The 17,038-nt window shown below is 38.7% G+C and overlaps 1 protein-coding gene across 1 annotated transcript in view; it reads left to right on the top strand.

The window, feature by feature from the left end:
- Nucleotides 1-13,816, top strand: part of cntfr (ciliary neurotrophic factor receptor) — a gene marked incomplete at its 5' end in the record, with an annotated part of 31,359 nt that extends 17,543 nt beyond the window's left edge. The window contains 7 exons of the mRNA XM_080420335.1: nucleotides 1-100; nucleotides 3,985-4,151; nucleotides 8,178-8,341; nucleotides 9,677-9,745; nucleotides 9,887-10,007; nucleotides 10,530-10,674; nucleotides 11,241-13,816. The exon at nucleotides 1-100 is cut by the window's left edge and continues 18 nt beyond it. Of these exons, the coding sequence (XP_080276461.1) occupies nucleotides 1-100; nucleotides 3,985-4,151; nucleotides 8,178-8,341; nucleotides 9,677-9,745; nucleotides 9,887-10,007; nucleotides 10,530-10,674; nucleotide 11,241 (767 nt within the window). The 3' untranslated portion in view covers nucleotides 11,242-13,816. The remainder of the gene's footprint in view (nucleotides 101-3,984; nucleotides 4,152-8,177; nucleotides 8,342-9,676; nucleotides 9,746-9,886; nucleotides 10,008-10,529; nucleotides 10,675-11,240) is intronic.
- Between the last annotated feature and the right edge of the window lie 3,222 nt (nucleotides 13,817-17,038).

Raw genomic sequence — 17,038 nt, 5'->3', positions numbered from 1 at the left:
GTGTGACCTGCAGGTCCAACACGTATCCCAGAGGATTCTACTGCAGTTGGCACCTCCAGCACCCTACATACATACCTACAGAGTATGAAGTAGAAGTACTGTAAGTACTCACTACTATTACTACTACTACTACTACTACTACTGCTATTACATTGGTTCTCAACCTGTGGTGGGCCGGTGGGCCCACTGGTGGGCCACGAGGGTAATGCGAGTGCCTCCCCCCCTCCCGAATTGACAGCAAATATTGTAATGATAATTACATGAGTCCGTTGATCCAAGGTGGAACACAATCGATTTTTCAAAAGAATTTCAGTAAGGATAAAGCTCTTACAAGCTGTCAAATATCATAATGTATTGTAGGTTAGAAATAAGCAGCCATATAATTACTTCCTCAGCCGCCCTCCTTTGAGGCACACAGTGTATGTGCAGGTAAACACAACATGATTGCAGTTCTCCTTCGTCCAGTACGTAAACAACAGGGAGCAGGGTGAATTAGCGGGGTAAATATAATTAACCTCTAGAAGTCCACATGCTCAAACAGAATGGGTTAGGATTAAGAGAACCCTGCAATTTACACATTCAATACTGCTTAAAATGTAGAAAACTAGCGTAAACACCCATACGTCAACTGACTGTCTGACTGTGTGTTGGACCGATCAGCCTCAAGTTTTATTGTGCACACACTGCCAGTATAGGCCACAGAAGGCCATGCACCTTTTTCCACTTTTTATACTTTTGGAAATATTTCATTGCAATGCTCTGCCCTGGATTGAGAGGTGGGGAGGGTACATCTGTAGCCCACTATCACCTTGGCATCAGCTTTAGGCAGTGGTGGGAAAAGTACTCAAATTGTTTACTTAAGTAAAAGTATCAATACGGCAATGTAGAAATACTCTGTTTCAAGTAAAATAAATTTACTTCAGGAAAGGAAGTACAAAAGTATAGGCATCAAAATGTACTTAAAGTACCAAAAGTAAAAGTACTCATTATGCAGAATGTCCCATTTCAAGTTTTCAAATGTATACAAATCTTTTGAAAATAGCAGATCTACAAGCTCACAATGCGTCACGATGCGACGCATTGTGAGCTTGTAGATCTGCTATTTTCAAATGGCCGAAATAGGCCTGAAGTGGGTAAGTGGGTTTTGTAATAATAATCAAAATCTACAAAGCAACTAGTAACTAAAGTTTCCAAATAATTGTAGTGGAGTAAAAGTACGACATTTGCCTTCTGAGATGTACTGTAGTGGTGTAGAAGTAAAAGTTTTGGAAAATGGAAATACTCAAGTAAAATACAAATACCTCAAAATTGTACTTAAGTACAGTACTTGAGTACATGTACTTAGTTACTTTCCACTACTGGCTTTTAGGCACTCGATCATATAGCTGCTTGCTGTCTGTGTGCCCACCGTTTGCAGTAGGTTTGTTATGCATCATAGAATGCATAGACAGCATAGGGTGCAGTGGAGTATGAGTTGCTTTCACCATGATAAATGCTTTAGGTTTGTGCTGTGTCACAGCCTGGTCCACACAGCAGCAAGTTGTTGAGTGGTTTCACCACCTCTCATATAATGGGCAGGAATCATACTCGTGGGGAAACCTTCGCAAGCCTGTAGTGGCACCTGTCATCTGATGGCTGTATAGCTTCTGTAATGGCGCTTATACTTTTGAGGGGTCGTCAGGCCGTATGCCATTACTGTCAATGCAGTAAATGCCGCAAGTAGTTCAGCATTTTTTCTTTTTTTCGCAGACAGAAGCCTGTGTCCGCTCTTTGATACCAGTGGTGTGTTTTGTTAGGGTAGTGAACGGTCCTATATACAGTCAAGCTGTGTAATCACTGGATAACTGGGACAGGCATCTGAGGTCGTGACAGGTGTCATCTGCCATTAAGGCATGGAATCTGTGCCGGTGATGTTAGTCTTGATTTCTTTTTTATTGATTGAATACTTTATTAGAAGTTTGCAGAAAAAAGCACATGAAAGTACAGTTCAATACAAGGTCAGCTAATAGGATTTAAAACCCAAGAAAGCCATATGGCTTGTTTCCATTGGGGTCCTTTGTACTCAATTCATAGAGACATTAAATGACAGACAGATATACACTAAAACAGTTTAAAAAAAGAAAAGAAAGAAATATATGTACAGTACACAGTTCGAGGGGGGGGGGGTTGACTTTTACAGGGGCCAGTTTCGAATCGCAGCCACCTGTAGGTACTCTTCTAGGGCGGTTTTGAAGGAGAGTAGGGTTTTACACTCTTTCACAGCTGTTGGCTGGGCATTCCGGAGTGTCACAGATGTTTAGTTTTTTACAGTCCTTTGCCTATTGGAATCTGCCACGTGTAGATTGCATTGTTTTGACCTCACTTCACAGGAAGTGGATCCATCACTGTGATTGACCTCCTGCTCCGATGCGATCCGCTCATTTAACCCTCGCACAGTGACACACGGTCGGCAAAGTGCCCCAATCTCTTAATCACTAACCCAGCCTAAAACCACTGCGCACGGAGACACAAAATAGTCCATTGGACGATACCCGCACACACATGGCACAGATAAGAAAAGATCAAATAAGATAAGATAAGACTTGTATCGATCCCTGGAGGGACATTCAGGTGTCTTTATCAGCAACAGCAGGGAGGATAAAGTAAGCATAAGGATGAAGGAGATTAGATCCTGGCTCTTATTGCTATCTGCACTGGGTCACTGAATGAATGAATATAATATGTACAGTCCATCAAAAAATATAAATGTATCTAGTTGTTAGGATGTGCCATTTAGCGGCTGGAAATCAGTACAGAGCCATGTAGGAGGTTGCAACCAGAAGGTGTATTTATTCACCAGAGACAATACAAACAGTACAGGCACCACCTACAGTATAGCTCTTTACTCTCGACAGCCCTCAGTCAACTGGCAAGTGGCAGCTTTTTATGCTCAGCTGAGGTAATGAGCCAGCCTGGACTATACCATTCAAAAGGGGTGCATTATAAATCTAGCACATCATAAATAGAGCATACAATAAATACATAAATAAACATACAATACATAAATAAACACGCCATAAATACTTAAATACCCTTAAAAGTATTGCTGAACTACAAAAGTACTTTCCTCACTACAGCAACAACCATAAGCAACTCTAAAACACATCACAACCCCCCCCTCTTCCATTCTGACTTGGTCCAGCCCAATTATACTGGACAGAACAGCTCAACTTGACCAGTAACTGTTAAGATTCCAATCGTCACTCAACATTACATATCTTACACTTCTTATACATATTGCACTTAAGTCTCTATTGCACTCATTCCTATTATACACATTGCATTGCTCTGCCCATCCTGATTACCACTAAACATTTCTGTCCCCAGGTGGAACTAATTAGCCGAGTGGCCAGCTCAACAAGACATGAAACACGATTAAAAAATGTTCAGTTAAAAATGTATTCAATCAACAATAAAATCAGGACTGTGTAGTAACAGAGGTCCTCTCTGTTACACTAGTATATCAGTACTTACTATACTACTATACTATACGTACTATACAGATCTACAAGCTCACAATGCGTTGCAATGCGACGCATTGTGAGCTTGTAGATCGGCTATTTTCAAATGGCCGAAATGTATATAGTGCTGAAGTGGTTAATATGTGTTTGTAAAGTTTTGTAATAATAATCTGAACCTACAAAGTAACTAGTGAAAAAAGTTTTCAAATAACTGTAGTGGAGTAAAAGTATAATATTTGCCTCTGAGATGTACAGTAGTGGAGTACAAGTAAAAGTACAGAAAATTGGAAATACCCCAGTAAAGTAAAAAATACCTCAAACTTGTACTTCAGTACAGTACTTGAGTAAATGTACTTTACGCCCCCCTCCATAACTCTGTCCCTCTGTCCATCTCTCCCTCTATACCTTTAAATCTCTCTCTCCCTCTCCATCCCTCCCTCCTCTCTATCTCTGTACATTTCTTCCATCCCTCCATCCATCGCAGGCACAACCAGCGTCCTCTGGAGACGCAGCGTGACGCCGCGCACAAGAACCGCGTGCACGTTCGATTCCCGGAGGTGTTCAGCAGCGTTCCGTACCGGGTCAACGTCACGGCATTGAACGCACTGGGACGAGCTTCCACCGCCATCGCCTTTGAGGAGTCTAGTATTGGTGAGTACCAAGGTTATAATAGTTTGGGATTTTTCATTATAGTAGGTCGTTTTGACACATTTCTTCCTAATTCAGTTTTTCTATTTCACTTTTAACCCATTTAGACCAGTAAAGAAATCTGTGTCATTTTTAGATTAAAAAAATTGTAGATATACAAGCACTCGGTACCGCGCTATGAGCTTGGAGATCTGCTATCTTTTTTGAAAATTCGTGACAATTTGTGCAAATCTTTAAATATATATATATTTTTAAAGCGAACATTTGTAAAATATTTTGTTCCAGGGACCTCCCAGAAGCAAAGATTTTTTGTTACAAATGTTCGCTTTAAAAATATGTATATATTCAAAGATTTGCACGATAAAAAAAAAAATAGCAGATCGACAAGCTCGTAGCGCGGCAGCTTGTAGATCTGCTATTTTTGTGTGCAAATCTTTAAATATATATTTTTTAAAGGTGAACGTTTTGAACTCAAATCTTTGCGTCTGGGGGTCCCTGCCTGGCACAACATATTTTCCGGTGGGGGTCCGGGGCCAAATAAATATCAATTTGGGGGTCCTTGAGGTGAAAAGGTTTGAGAACCAACTGATGTTGTTGTAGAAGCAGAGTTTTGGCTCCCTGAACGGGCTTGGCCAGGCCCAGGCCCAGGCCCATGGACTCAAAAGGTCAGGAACCAACTGCAGACCCACTGTTCCACAGCCTGACCCTGAGCTGAACCCAAAGCTGAATCCAAGAGACCCCACATACACAGTGGCACATTTTATGAACAGGCCCATTTTTATGAACAGGCTCGTTTTATGAACAGGCTCATTGGAGATGATCAGAATGAGTCTGTTCAGGACCCTTATATGGGAATTTTCGGCACAGGGGTCCCCACAGTCCCACAAGAATTACCTCGGCTCATGAAAAGGCTCAATATTTAGTATTTGCTGTCCTTTCTGGTTGCCCACGGCCCCTGGACCTTCTACTCAAGAACAGGTCAACCATTTGGGGTATGAGAGATCTGCATTAGCTGTTTTTTTCAAGGCTGGTGGTGAGATTTACCAGACAGCAGTGGTGGAAAGTAACTAAGTACGTGTACTTAAGTACAATTGTTTTGTTACTTTTGACTTTACTAGAGTATTTCCAATTTGCAATACTTTTAATAAAAGGACTTGTCTTTTAGTTCTACTGGATCTCTCCTCCACTAGTCCATCCCTTACATTTTAGTCTAGTTTTTATTTGTTGAAGAAATTGTCAATATATTTAGTCTCAGTTTTAGTCGTCATTGCTTAGTTTTTATTCAGTTTTTATTTAGTTTTTGTTAGTGAAAAAAGGTAGTCGGCGAACTTTTTCGTCGTAGTTTTAGTCGACGAAATCGACACTGCGGTTACGCGTGGTTGAGATTTCAGCTCCTTCTTTCTTTTTTCCAAGGTCGCCGGAAAAATCTATTGTCAAATGATTTAAGGTTTTGTCTGAAAGTGTCTTTCCGAGTTCCCTTTCTTCACCATCACTGTGCAGTTGTTGCTGATGAGACTAATACATTCCTAAAATACAGATGACAGCGCTTTATTATTACGCCCTTGGCTGACACAACCCACTGTATCTCATTAATCAGATTCAGGATAATAAAAGCTGTGCAAACTTAACTTTACCATTTTAAAAGGTGAGTAAAGTTTAGGTGGTGGATTTCACCTCTGGCTGCCGATGAATGCAATACTTTGAAAATAGGCTACTATTAATTGGCAGTGGTGTAAAGTAACTAAGTACATGTACTGCAATTTTGAGTTACTTTATTTACTTTACTAGAGTATTTACAATTCGCAATACTTTTACTTCTACGCCACTACAATTATTTGAAAACTTTAGTTTCTAGTTACTTTTGCAGATATAAATGACTAAATTATAAAACATACGTTAAACACTTTAGCCCTATTTTATACATAGGCTATTTGAAAATAGCAGATCTACAAGATCACAACGCGTCGCATCGCGACGCGTTGTGATCTTGTAGATCTGCTATTTTCAAACATTAGTACTCTTACTTTTGGTACAGTAAGTATATTTTGATGCCAGTAGTTTTGCACTTTTACTCAAGTAACATTTTGAACACCGGCCTTTTACTTGTAACAGAGTATTTTTATATTGTGGGTATTGCTACTTTTACTTAAGTAAAATATCTGAGTACTTTTTCCACCACTGTGTATTGGTCACATACAACAAAAACAGTGACGATATACCTAATACCGTACGTTGATACATTTAAATTGATACGTTATTGTATTAATGCATTCATAATGTATTATGACCTGTATTGCTGAGGTCTATGGATCCCAAACACCTGAGTGGGAGCTGCGAAGCGTAAAACTGATTCTGATTGAATGTGTTTCACTCCATTCTTCCTGCGTATTCCCAGTTCAAATTATGTTGTTTTGTTTTTTAATCCTGTAAGAGGTTCTATCTGCTCAACCATTAATTATACGAATTAAGAATATTATTACAGGCTGGCTGGTTCTCTGCTGTGGCACGGTGGCACCGGCATGCAAATGTGTGTGTTTGTGGGCATTGGTGTAAAGTAACATCTACTCAAGTACTGTACTTAAGTACTATTTTGAGGTACTTTTACTTTACTGGAGTGTTTCAATACTTCACTACTTCTACCCCACATCTCAGAGGCAAATTGTACTTTTTACTCCACCACAGTTATTTGAAAACTTTAGTTACTAGTTACTTTGAAGATTTTGATTATTATTACAAAACATACATTAACCACTTCAGCCCTATATACTTCGGCTATTTGAAAACAGCAGATCCACAAGCTCACGTGAGCTTGTGGATCTGCTGTTTTCAAAAGATTTTTTAATACATTTTAGTAATTTGAAAACTTGTGAAATGTGACATTCTGCATATGGAGTACTTTTTCTTTTGGTCCTTTAAGTATATTTTGATGCCAATACTTCTGCTCAAGTACATCTTGAATGCTGGACTTTCACTTTCTACTGTTTGCGGGAGAGGGGGGGGGTGTGTGGGTGGTGGGAGGCCCCTGAGGCAGTCTCAGGCGCAGGATCCGAATTAGGCCAGTGTTCTGTACCAGTTCTGCTAACTTCTGCCCACTTGAGCACCCACCCGTATTACTTAAAATTGCATACTGTCACTTAACTGGTGAAACTGGGTATGCACGTTGAGAAGCCGTGCAACAAATTGGCTCACATCATCCCTGCAGCTTTAAAAGTCTGACAGAGGAAATCACACAAAAGTATTCATTACATTCTGGACCAAACTGTCACCCGAGTTTCAAAGCTGGATACAGTGATTATCTGCTACACGAGGCCAAAAAGATTCACCACAGATCATACCTGCGTTTCTCTCTCTCTCTCTCTCTCTCTCTCTCTCTCTCTCTCTCTCTCTCTCTCTCTCTCTCTCTCTCTCCCATCAGTGTTGATTTTGACAGCAAATTTTGATTCAGTTTTAGTCATATTCTTTTTTAAATAAAATTCCCTTTAATTTCAGTCATCTGAAATGTTTTAGTTTTTGTCTAGTTTTAGTTGGCTTAAAATCATAAGATTTTAGTCGACTCAATCTACAGTTGATTTAGTCGACTAATACGTATGATTACGACGCTTTGATGGCGTCGTAATGGCTGATTTTACGCTTGGTTGCGCTCTGAAAATAGCCGATCTACAAGCTGCTTGTAGATCTGCTATTGTCAGGGCGCAACACCCGAGCGCAACCAAACATAAAATGACTTGTCTTTTAGTTCTACTGGATCTCATCTCCACTCGTCCCTCCCTAACAATTTAGTCTAGGTTTTATTTGTTGACGAAATTGTCAATATATTTAGTCTTAGTTTTAGTCATCATAGCTTCGTTTTTAATTCGTTTTCGTCTGTGGAAAAAGGAAGTCGACGGACATTCTTTTTCATATTTTTAGTCAACTAAATCAACACTGCTCTCCATCCAACCCTTTAGCCACGATGCTAACTCTCCTCTCTCCTCTCTCTCTCTCTCCCTCCCTTTACCCCATCTCCTCCATTTCCTCCTCCTCCTATAGTCAAACCCGACCCCCCGGAGAGGGTGGTCGCCACGGCGATCGCCAACAACGCCCGTCGTCTGGAGGTGTCCTGGCAGAGCCCGTCCACGTGGCCGGACGTCGAGAACTTCCCGCTGAAGTATTTCCTGCGCTACCGGCCGCTCATCAAGGACACATGGCAGCATGTGAGTATAGCGGCTAGCGATGGGATTGTGGGCGAAGTACATGTACTCAAATACTGTACTTAAGTGCAATTTTGAGGTATTTTTTTCTTTACTGGAGTATTTCCAGTTTTCCAGTACTTTTACAACTACTCCACTACATCTCAGAGGCAAATATTGTACTTTTACAAAAAAAAATTTTTTATTTTTTTATTATTAATTAATTATTTGAAAACTTTAGTTACTAGTTACTTTGCAGATATTGATTATTATTACAAAACATATACTTTAAACCACTTCAGCCCCACAGTATATACATTTCGGCCATTTGAAAATAGCCGATCTTCAAGCTCACAATGCGTCGCGATGCGACGCATTGTGAGCTTGTAGATCTGCTATTTTCAAAAGATTTTAATGCATTTGAAAACTTGAAATGGGACATTCTGCATAATGAGTACTTTCTACTTTTGGTACTTAATTGAAGTACATTTTGATGTCAATACTTTTGTACTTTTACTCAAGTCAATTTTTAATTCCTGACTTTTACTCGTAACAGAGTATTTTTTATATTGCATTCTTTTGATACTTTTACTTAAGTAAAAGATGTGAGTACTTTTTCCACCACTGCATACTGAGAATAAGTTTGATGCTTTGCAGGTCTGTCTGTACATTCCCCGGTGCATCAAACCCGTGTTTTTGTAAAAGGCAGCTTCCGGGGGAAGAAGCACACATAACAGAATTGCATTCGGTCATTATTACCAGGCTTTTCTCCTCGGAGATAAGAAAAGGCTGGGAGCGAGGTCAGATTGTGGGATACTAACTAGCTAACGGATGGGCCGTGATTGTGTAGAGAGCTCGCTCTCTGTCTTTCTCTGTCTCTCTCAGGCTTTCTCTCTCTCTCACTCTCTCTCTCTCAGTCTCTCTCTGTGTGTCTCTCTTTCCCTCTTTTTTATGGAAATAACAAAAATGATGGAGCATGCACAAAAACGAACACTGTTTTACACCTGTAAAACTGTGACGTGACAATAAAGCTGATTCTGATTCAGTCTCTCTCCCCTCCGTTTATGCAATACCCGTTGTAGGCATTGTACCGTTGTACCTGTTCCCAGAGTACCTGCGTTGTCAGAGTACTTAGTGCTGCAATAGCAATTATCATAGAACTTAGAGGCCAGTTTATGACAGTAGTTTTCAACCTTTTTCATAATAAGGTCCATTAATTTATTCGGCATTTGAGCCACAGACCACCATCTGATTAGATTTACCCTCTCAGACCCAAAACTTAGATTTTTTTAAAAATGTGGTAATAATAAAAACATTCTCTCCTCTCGAATTCTTCTTTCTTCTGATTGGCTGCTTCAGGTGGAGTTGTCAGACAGCACCGCCCACACAATTACTGACGCGTACGCAGGGAAAGAGTACATTATTCAGGTAATCCGTCTAAGTTATTTTATATTTTTTCATTTTTATTTTTTAAATTGAAGTTACTTAAATCTTCTATTTTTCTTGTTTGTATTCATGTCTTATTTTCCCCCTATATATAAATGAATATATATTATTCTCCTCTCCTAGGTCGCCGCTAAGGACACTGAGATAGGAACTTGGAGTGACTGGAGTGTGGCTGTCCATGCAACTCCCTGGATCGAAGAACCCAAACAAATTACTTCTACTACTGACGCTGATCTTGGTATAGGTAGGTAATAGTAGTGCTATTAGTAGTAGTAGTAGTACTGTAGTTGTAGAGGTAGTAGTAGTAGTCATAGCTGACAGCTGTATTAGTAGTTATAGTAGTACCAGTAGTAGTGGTCGATCTAGTAGTCTGTAAATTTTGTTGAATTATCAAATTCATTCAAATATCATTTGATGACCGGCGATGACCACGGAGTCGGAGACTCAAAGAGTCTCCTATTGAGCAGATAGGGCGAACTATTGTCTTAGGAATGCGACAAAGGTAAAAACAAATCTCCATGAATTCAAGGCTTCATGGCGTGATGTGTAATTAATAGAAAATAAGTATTTTTTTGGGTGAACTACTCCTTTAAATTACATGAAGTAATATCTCTTTATAATTTCTGACAGATATGTTTTAATGAATATAAATTGCTCTCTTTTAGACTGGCTATATCTTTATTATGTAAAGTTGTATAATAAAATACCACTTATAAAAAACGTGTTTCTCTCTCTCCCCCTCTCTCTCGCTCTGTGCTTTGTTTAGACACGCCCTCCCCCGCGCCAGCTTCCGCTGAGCCGCAAGTGGCCGGCTCTCCGGTGGGCAGGGCCAACGAGAGGCACCTCCCCTTTCTCCTCTCCCTGCTGTTGGGCGGATCCGCAACACTGATGCCAATATTAATGTGCATGTGGTACGTGATTTGAATTAACCAGTGGGGGGAGGGTTCCTTTAAGATTTAGCAAATATTCAGTTTAAAGGTTCTAAAATATTGCCCCATTCTTCACTAAATGGAGAGTTTGTATGTTACGCCGAAAAGGGTAATTCAGAAAGAAAGTCTTGAAAAAGTTGTTTTTAGAAGCTTTAGCAGAATTGTGTACCATTTTGAATATTTCTTACAATTCAGAGAAAGATTTAGGAAGACATAATAACAGGAACCAAGGTCAAATTTTCTTGAAAGTATACTTTCAACCCATTTAAACCCATTAAACCTGGGTTTTTTTGCGTTGGCTATTCAAAAATAGAAGATATACAAGCTCACAGCGCGTCACTTAAGTGCTGTGCTGCCATCTTGTACATCTGCTATATTTGAACATTTTTTAAAAATCTTGAAAGTGTGAATAATTTTACGAAACAGTTTGAGAACTACTGATTTAGAAGGCATTTCTAGGCCTCAAGTCTTAATGGGTTAATTATGTATTTCCCTCATCCCTTCCTCTTCTCTCTCTCTCTCTCTCTCTGTGTCTCTCTCTCCCCCAGACAGATTCGAAGGGAACAGAGGAAGATATTCCTTCATTCACTCGCTCTCTCTATTTTTGCACACATCCATCCATCCTTCCAACCATCTGTTAATTTTTTCCAACCCGTCCACCGGATACGATTTGTACGACAAACTTTTGCGTAGCGATGATTAGCATCAGAACGCCTCGTGGGGGAAAAGACAGGAGAGGCAGCGAGATCAAAACGAAAGAGAGAGAAGAGAGGAAGAGAGGAAGCCATCGACGGGAAAGTAATTCTTGGAACGGTTCCAAGGACAAAACTGTTATTGAGAGATTTCCCTGCAGGTTTGTGGGGTAAGGTTTTGGGTTCAATTTTGAAAATTGTGAGTGGAAGAAACTGTACCGTTGAAAGATTCCCTGCCTATGGTGGTAAATTAGTAGAATAGAATAGAAAAAAAAGGAAAACAGAAAGAAAATTCACAAAGAAGGACCTTTTGAGTGGAATTGGAATTATTTTAAATGGGCAGTCGAATAGAATATCAGAAATGAAAAGAAAACTGGAAACGTTCTTTGAAAATTAAAAAGTGCTCTTTCAGAATATTTTCTGCAATAGTTGGGGAAAATGTGGCAATGAGCATCTCCCCCCCCCCACACACCCCATGAAGCACGACTTCATGAAGAAGTGAAATTCTTGGAAAATGAAAATGTATACTGTATATTGTGCTACTGGAAACTTTGCCAGAATTTTTCGTTTATTTACATCTTCTTTTCATGGGAAAAAGAAGTGAAAATGCATTACAGGAAATAGACGAAAGAATAGCATCCAATGGCGCAATTTGTCACTCTACAAACATTCTCTCCCTTTTACATTCACTCTATCACTCTCATCTCTTTCTCTCTTGATTATCTCCCTCTCCTTAATCTGTCCATTCTCTTTCTCATGTTGTAAATAAAATGTGTACTTTTATTTCATCTCACTTTTTTAACGTATTGAAAAAAACAAAAAAACAAAATGTCGCCTTCGCTAACGTAGCAAAGTAGCTAATGCTAACGCTAGCTTCCCCGCCAAGCTACATGTATATTGCCAAAGATTTTGAAGTAGTATTACTACTAATAGTACTACTAGTTCGACTTTTAGTAGTTATACTAGTACTAGTAGTATTATGTACCACTACTACTAGTTCCGCTTATGACCCCTACAGATACACACGGTACCCCCAGAAAATTACACAACTGTCATATGCTCAAATACACACTCCCCAAAATATGTACACAAATTTGTACACATCAAGTACATAGTAAAATTAAAATAATGATTAAGTGTTTCTTGAATGCAAAACACACACATACAAAGAGCATTTAGATGTACACAGACTTCTAAACAAAACACACATGTACAACTGCAATAGACTTCCAACAATAGTATTTATACGAATGTAAATTTGTGGGCCTCCGGGTGGTGTATAGGGGTTAATTTCCTACCCATCACCACAGAGATTAGGGATTTGAACCCTCCGCGGTGCATCCAAATTGGCGGGGCACTGCAACGATCACAACCAGGGGCGTCAATTGGGTATGGCAAGGTTTAGCAGGTGCCATACCTTATAATGCATAGTTTTCTATGCATTTCGGGGGTTTTGGGGGGGTTTGAACTTTTTTCCCGGCCGCGCGGCTTTGCCAGGATAAGTGTCCCTTTTTTTTTTATCTCTGGGAGTTGGCAACCCTAACCTTGCCATACCTTAGCTTTTGCTGAACTGACGCCACTGATCACAACTGACCATGTTTGAGGGAGAGCCATGCAGGCAGGGAGGGTTATCTCTGTTGCTGCACTACTGAATCCTGCCATGTCACATGCCAGTCAACACCTCCCCCCACAAACCAGCCAGTATTAGTCAGTATAGTGACAAGGACCTACAGTATAAGGGGGGAATTCGGAATTGGCATAACACATAAATTGGAATGAAAACATTATCGCAAGAAAGAAAAGGTGTACATTTGTGCTCCAAAGTTAAACACGAAACTACACACACAGATACTTGCAAGTACTTTATGAACACAAAGTATTAGTTGAATAAAAATGTGTGTACACGTACGCACACTCTTCAAAAATGGCTGCCAAATACTTTTATCCGCCAAATGTACTTACAAAAGTACGAACCGCCACTACTTTTTCAGTACAAAGTATTATTTTTGCGCAGTTGTACATAGAAGGAATGCACACACACACACACCCTGGATATGATTGTAAATCGCTTTTCTAGGTCGACTTATTCTGAATCGCTCAATCCAAAAGACCTAATCCAAACAACTCAATCCGAATGACTCTATCCAAATGACTCAATCTGAATGACTTAATCTGAACGATTCGATATGGGCAGCTTAATCCAAATTATTTAATCTGAATGGTTCAAACTGATGGATATTCTCCCCCATATCCAGAGGGGAACTCGCTATATTTGCAGATTGCGGATTTAAATAAACAATATTTAATAAATGATGACTTAAGCGTAAGTTTAAAATTAAATCCCCCCTCAAAAAAAGTTTGCGATCTGTTACATACAGGAAATTATAACGTTGAAATAAACGTCTTTGTTTTTTTTATTTTACAGATCAATCCAAGCGACTTGATCTGAATGATAATTTGATCTCTCTCTCTCTATCTCTCTCTCTCTCTCTGTGTTGAGCCTCAAGCTCACAATCTTTTTTGTACGAATGAAAAATAAAGGCAAAATACCGGATTACAATTTTTTGCTGTGCTGTAAAAAAAACAATAATAATGATGTAAAGAAAAAATCATTAAGTAAATTAAGTAACGTTGATGACAAAAGATCAAATAAATGTAGACGTTAGAGATTTACAAACTTTTAAATTGTCGCTTGTACAGATGCGGATAAGAAAAATAACGATTATCTGGCTTTGTTTTTTATGTTGCGCAGTTTTTCTTTTCATAATTTTGTTTTTGTTACGACTCCCTTTTTTTCATTACTCGACTGAAATGATTACTGTGATGTGTCACCGACAAAACTTTTTTTTTTTTATATATACTTCAGGCATTCAATGTCGGTTACTTAAAATATTCATTGAAGGTCCTTATTGTCGGGTTTGTTATATTCAGGAATTCATGATGACTGCCTACAACATTGTTTTCAAAAAGGGTTGTTCGGTTTCTTTAGTCATTCATAGTCATTCATAATGGCTTACTAAAAATGTCCATTTATAGGGTCCTTATTACTTTTTTGTCGTTTGTATTCAGGCAATAATGATGGCTGTCTAAAAGGTTCAAAAAGGGTCCTTTGATTTTTATTTCTATTATTTCTTTTCGCCAGGCATTCATCATAGATTATTACAAATGTATTTATACATTGTCCTTATTTGTCTGTTGTTGCTGTTGTTGTTATTGTCGTTGTTTTTTCAGGCATTACTGATAGCTGCCTAAAAACTGTTCTAATAGGTTCCTTAGATATTTTTGACATCAGACATTTATAATGGCTGACTAAAAAATATCTATTAAGGGTCCTTATTTAGCCGCTTTTTTATATAGTTTTCAGGCATTCCATGATGGCTGCCTACAGAGATTCAAGAGGGGTCCTTACATTTTTCGCCCTCACATTTTGGCCTTAAATTTATCCTTAGGGTGCGGTCAGCACCGAACTTTAATTCTGCCTACTGGGGCGGATTCTGACAGTGCTTTTCATTGGGACCCGTTGAAAAGGGAATTTCCGCTTTTTTGCAGAAATCCGCGAATGGCAACAAACCGCTCCGTTCCCATTGAAAAGCATTGACAGAATCAAAGTTCTGTGTGACTGCACCCTTAGATAATTTGTTTTATTTCTAGTTTTATCTTAGTTTTAAAAAAAAATGCAGTTGTTTAAAATAAAAATACACAAAGGTCCTACCATGTTTTTTCTTTCAGGCGTGCATAACTGCTTACTAAAATATCAATGAGGGGTCCAGTTTCTGTTGCTCTTTTTGTGTTCAGGCATTCCTAACGGTTTACTAATGTCATAATAATCAGACAGGGTCCTTATGCATTGTGTGATATTACGTTAAGGCATTCATAAGAGCATATTCAAAATATTCATAATTGGTCTTTCATGTTATTTGTTTTGGTTTGTTTCATTCAGGCACGTACCAAAATAATTCAGAAAGGGGTCCTGGAATTTTCTAGTCAGGAATCCATAGCAACATACAGAACAAAATTCAGAAAGGGTCCTTCTTTTCTGTTGTCTGTTTTCTTTTCAGCCATTCTGAACAGCCTACTGAGTAAAGTAAAAATATTTCCCTTTTTTTCATGCATTCATCACAATTTACTAATGTTATCATTACAATGGTCAGGGTTCTTTGTAGTTAATTCCTTATAGCGTAATAGGGGATGTCCACTTCATCTTTAGCTTATTTTATGATATTTTATTTTTTTAAATAAGGCCACAGCTTATCAAACCAAAATTGGGGTCCTCGAGTTTTTCTTTTTTTTAGTCCCCTTTGATTCCTTTCCTTAGTTTTTTTATCTAGTGATATTTTTCTTTTATTTCAAAAGATTTTTTTTGCCAGAATTGTGCCATCATACTTATTTCACATTAGAGATTTTAGATTTGTTTTAAAATAACATGAATTGAATTTCTCATGAATTCTTATATTTTGTATTTATTTTCTCTTTTGTTTTCACATCCAGAAATGTTCACCAGAATGTCTTCAGAATTTTATTTCCTTTTCTTAAAAATCCCCAAAATGCATTTTCACAGCATTTTCCCCTCCCTTCATCAAGAAAAGAAAAGTTATTTTCTTTTGTTTTACAAAAAAAAACACAAAAAATGTAACTTTACCTGGAAAGTACACAAAAAAATAATATTATTTAATGACAATAATATTAATAATAATAATAATAATAATAATAATGATAATAATGTATGTATTAGCGTTAGCTTGTATGTTTTTCTAGTTGTACATACAATGTTTCAAAACTTCATTAAATGTGACATTTGACAAAAGAAGGAAATTCACTGTGTGTGTGTCTGTGTTTTTCATTCCGTATGAGAACATGAGAGGCGTAAACCACAGGACAGGCACGACATGGCAGAACCACATGCCAGTGGTTGGTAAATATATGCACTGAGAGCATCGGAGCTCACCCAGGCTGCTCTGTGGTCGCTTGGGCAGTCAGAGCGCTCGGAGCGTCAGCGTACAAGGATTCAGAGTGCTGAACTCTGAGGCAGTGGTTCTCAACCAGTAGGTTGGGACCCCCAGGAGGGTCCCCACATGATTTGGGGGGGGGGGATCCCTGCATGACAGTGAAGTGGCAATTTAGATTTTAAAAGACCTTTTAAATACCTTTAAAAAAATTATCAACAAAACTATACTATAAAAACTGGTAAAACATTGGCCAAATTGTCAAATAATATAAGAAAGAGGCACACATTGTCAAAATGTTTTCACAATATTTATCTGTGGAACCGAGTCGAACAAAATGTAATGCCTGAACTCCTACAATTCTTATCAGGGTTGGGGGGTCCCCAATTCAAATATAATTATTTTAGGGGGTCGCGGCCTGAAAAGTGGCATTTGTAGAATCGGCCTCAGGTCTTAATGGGTTAATACGATGGGGTGGGGAGGGGGGCCATTTCTTTCCTTTCATGTTAATATGGAATGGGTATAGGCCAGTAGCCTCTGATGGGATTGAACGTACAATGGCCCAATCAGTAAGTACCAATTACACCAATTATTATACACAGTCTATCCCTCCGCCTATGCAACTTATTACTGATGAGGAATCTGGGGGAATATGATTACTGTTGAAGTGAAGCAGATTAGTCATAACATCACAGCCCATCTTAGTGGCAC

The sequence above is a fragment of the Gymnoscopelus braueri genome (assembly GCF_963280865.1).
Source record: "Gymnoscopelus braueri genome assembly, chromosome: 22".
NCBI lineage: Eukaryota > Metazoa > Chordata > Actinopteri > Myctophiformes > Myctophidae > Gymnoscopelus > Gymnoscopelus braueri.
Note: the sequence above shows the minus strand (reverse complement) of the source record. Positions and strands in the feature narration are given on the sequence as shown.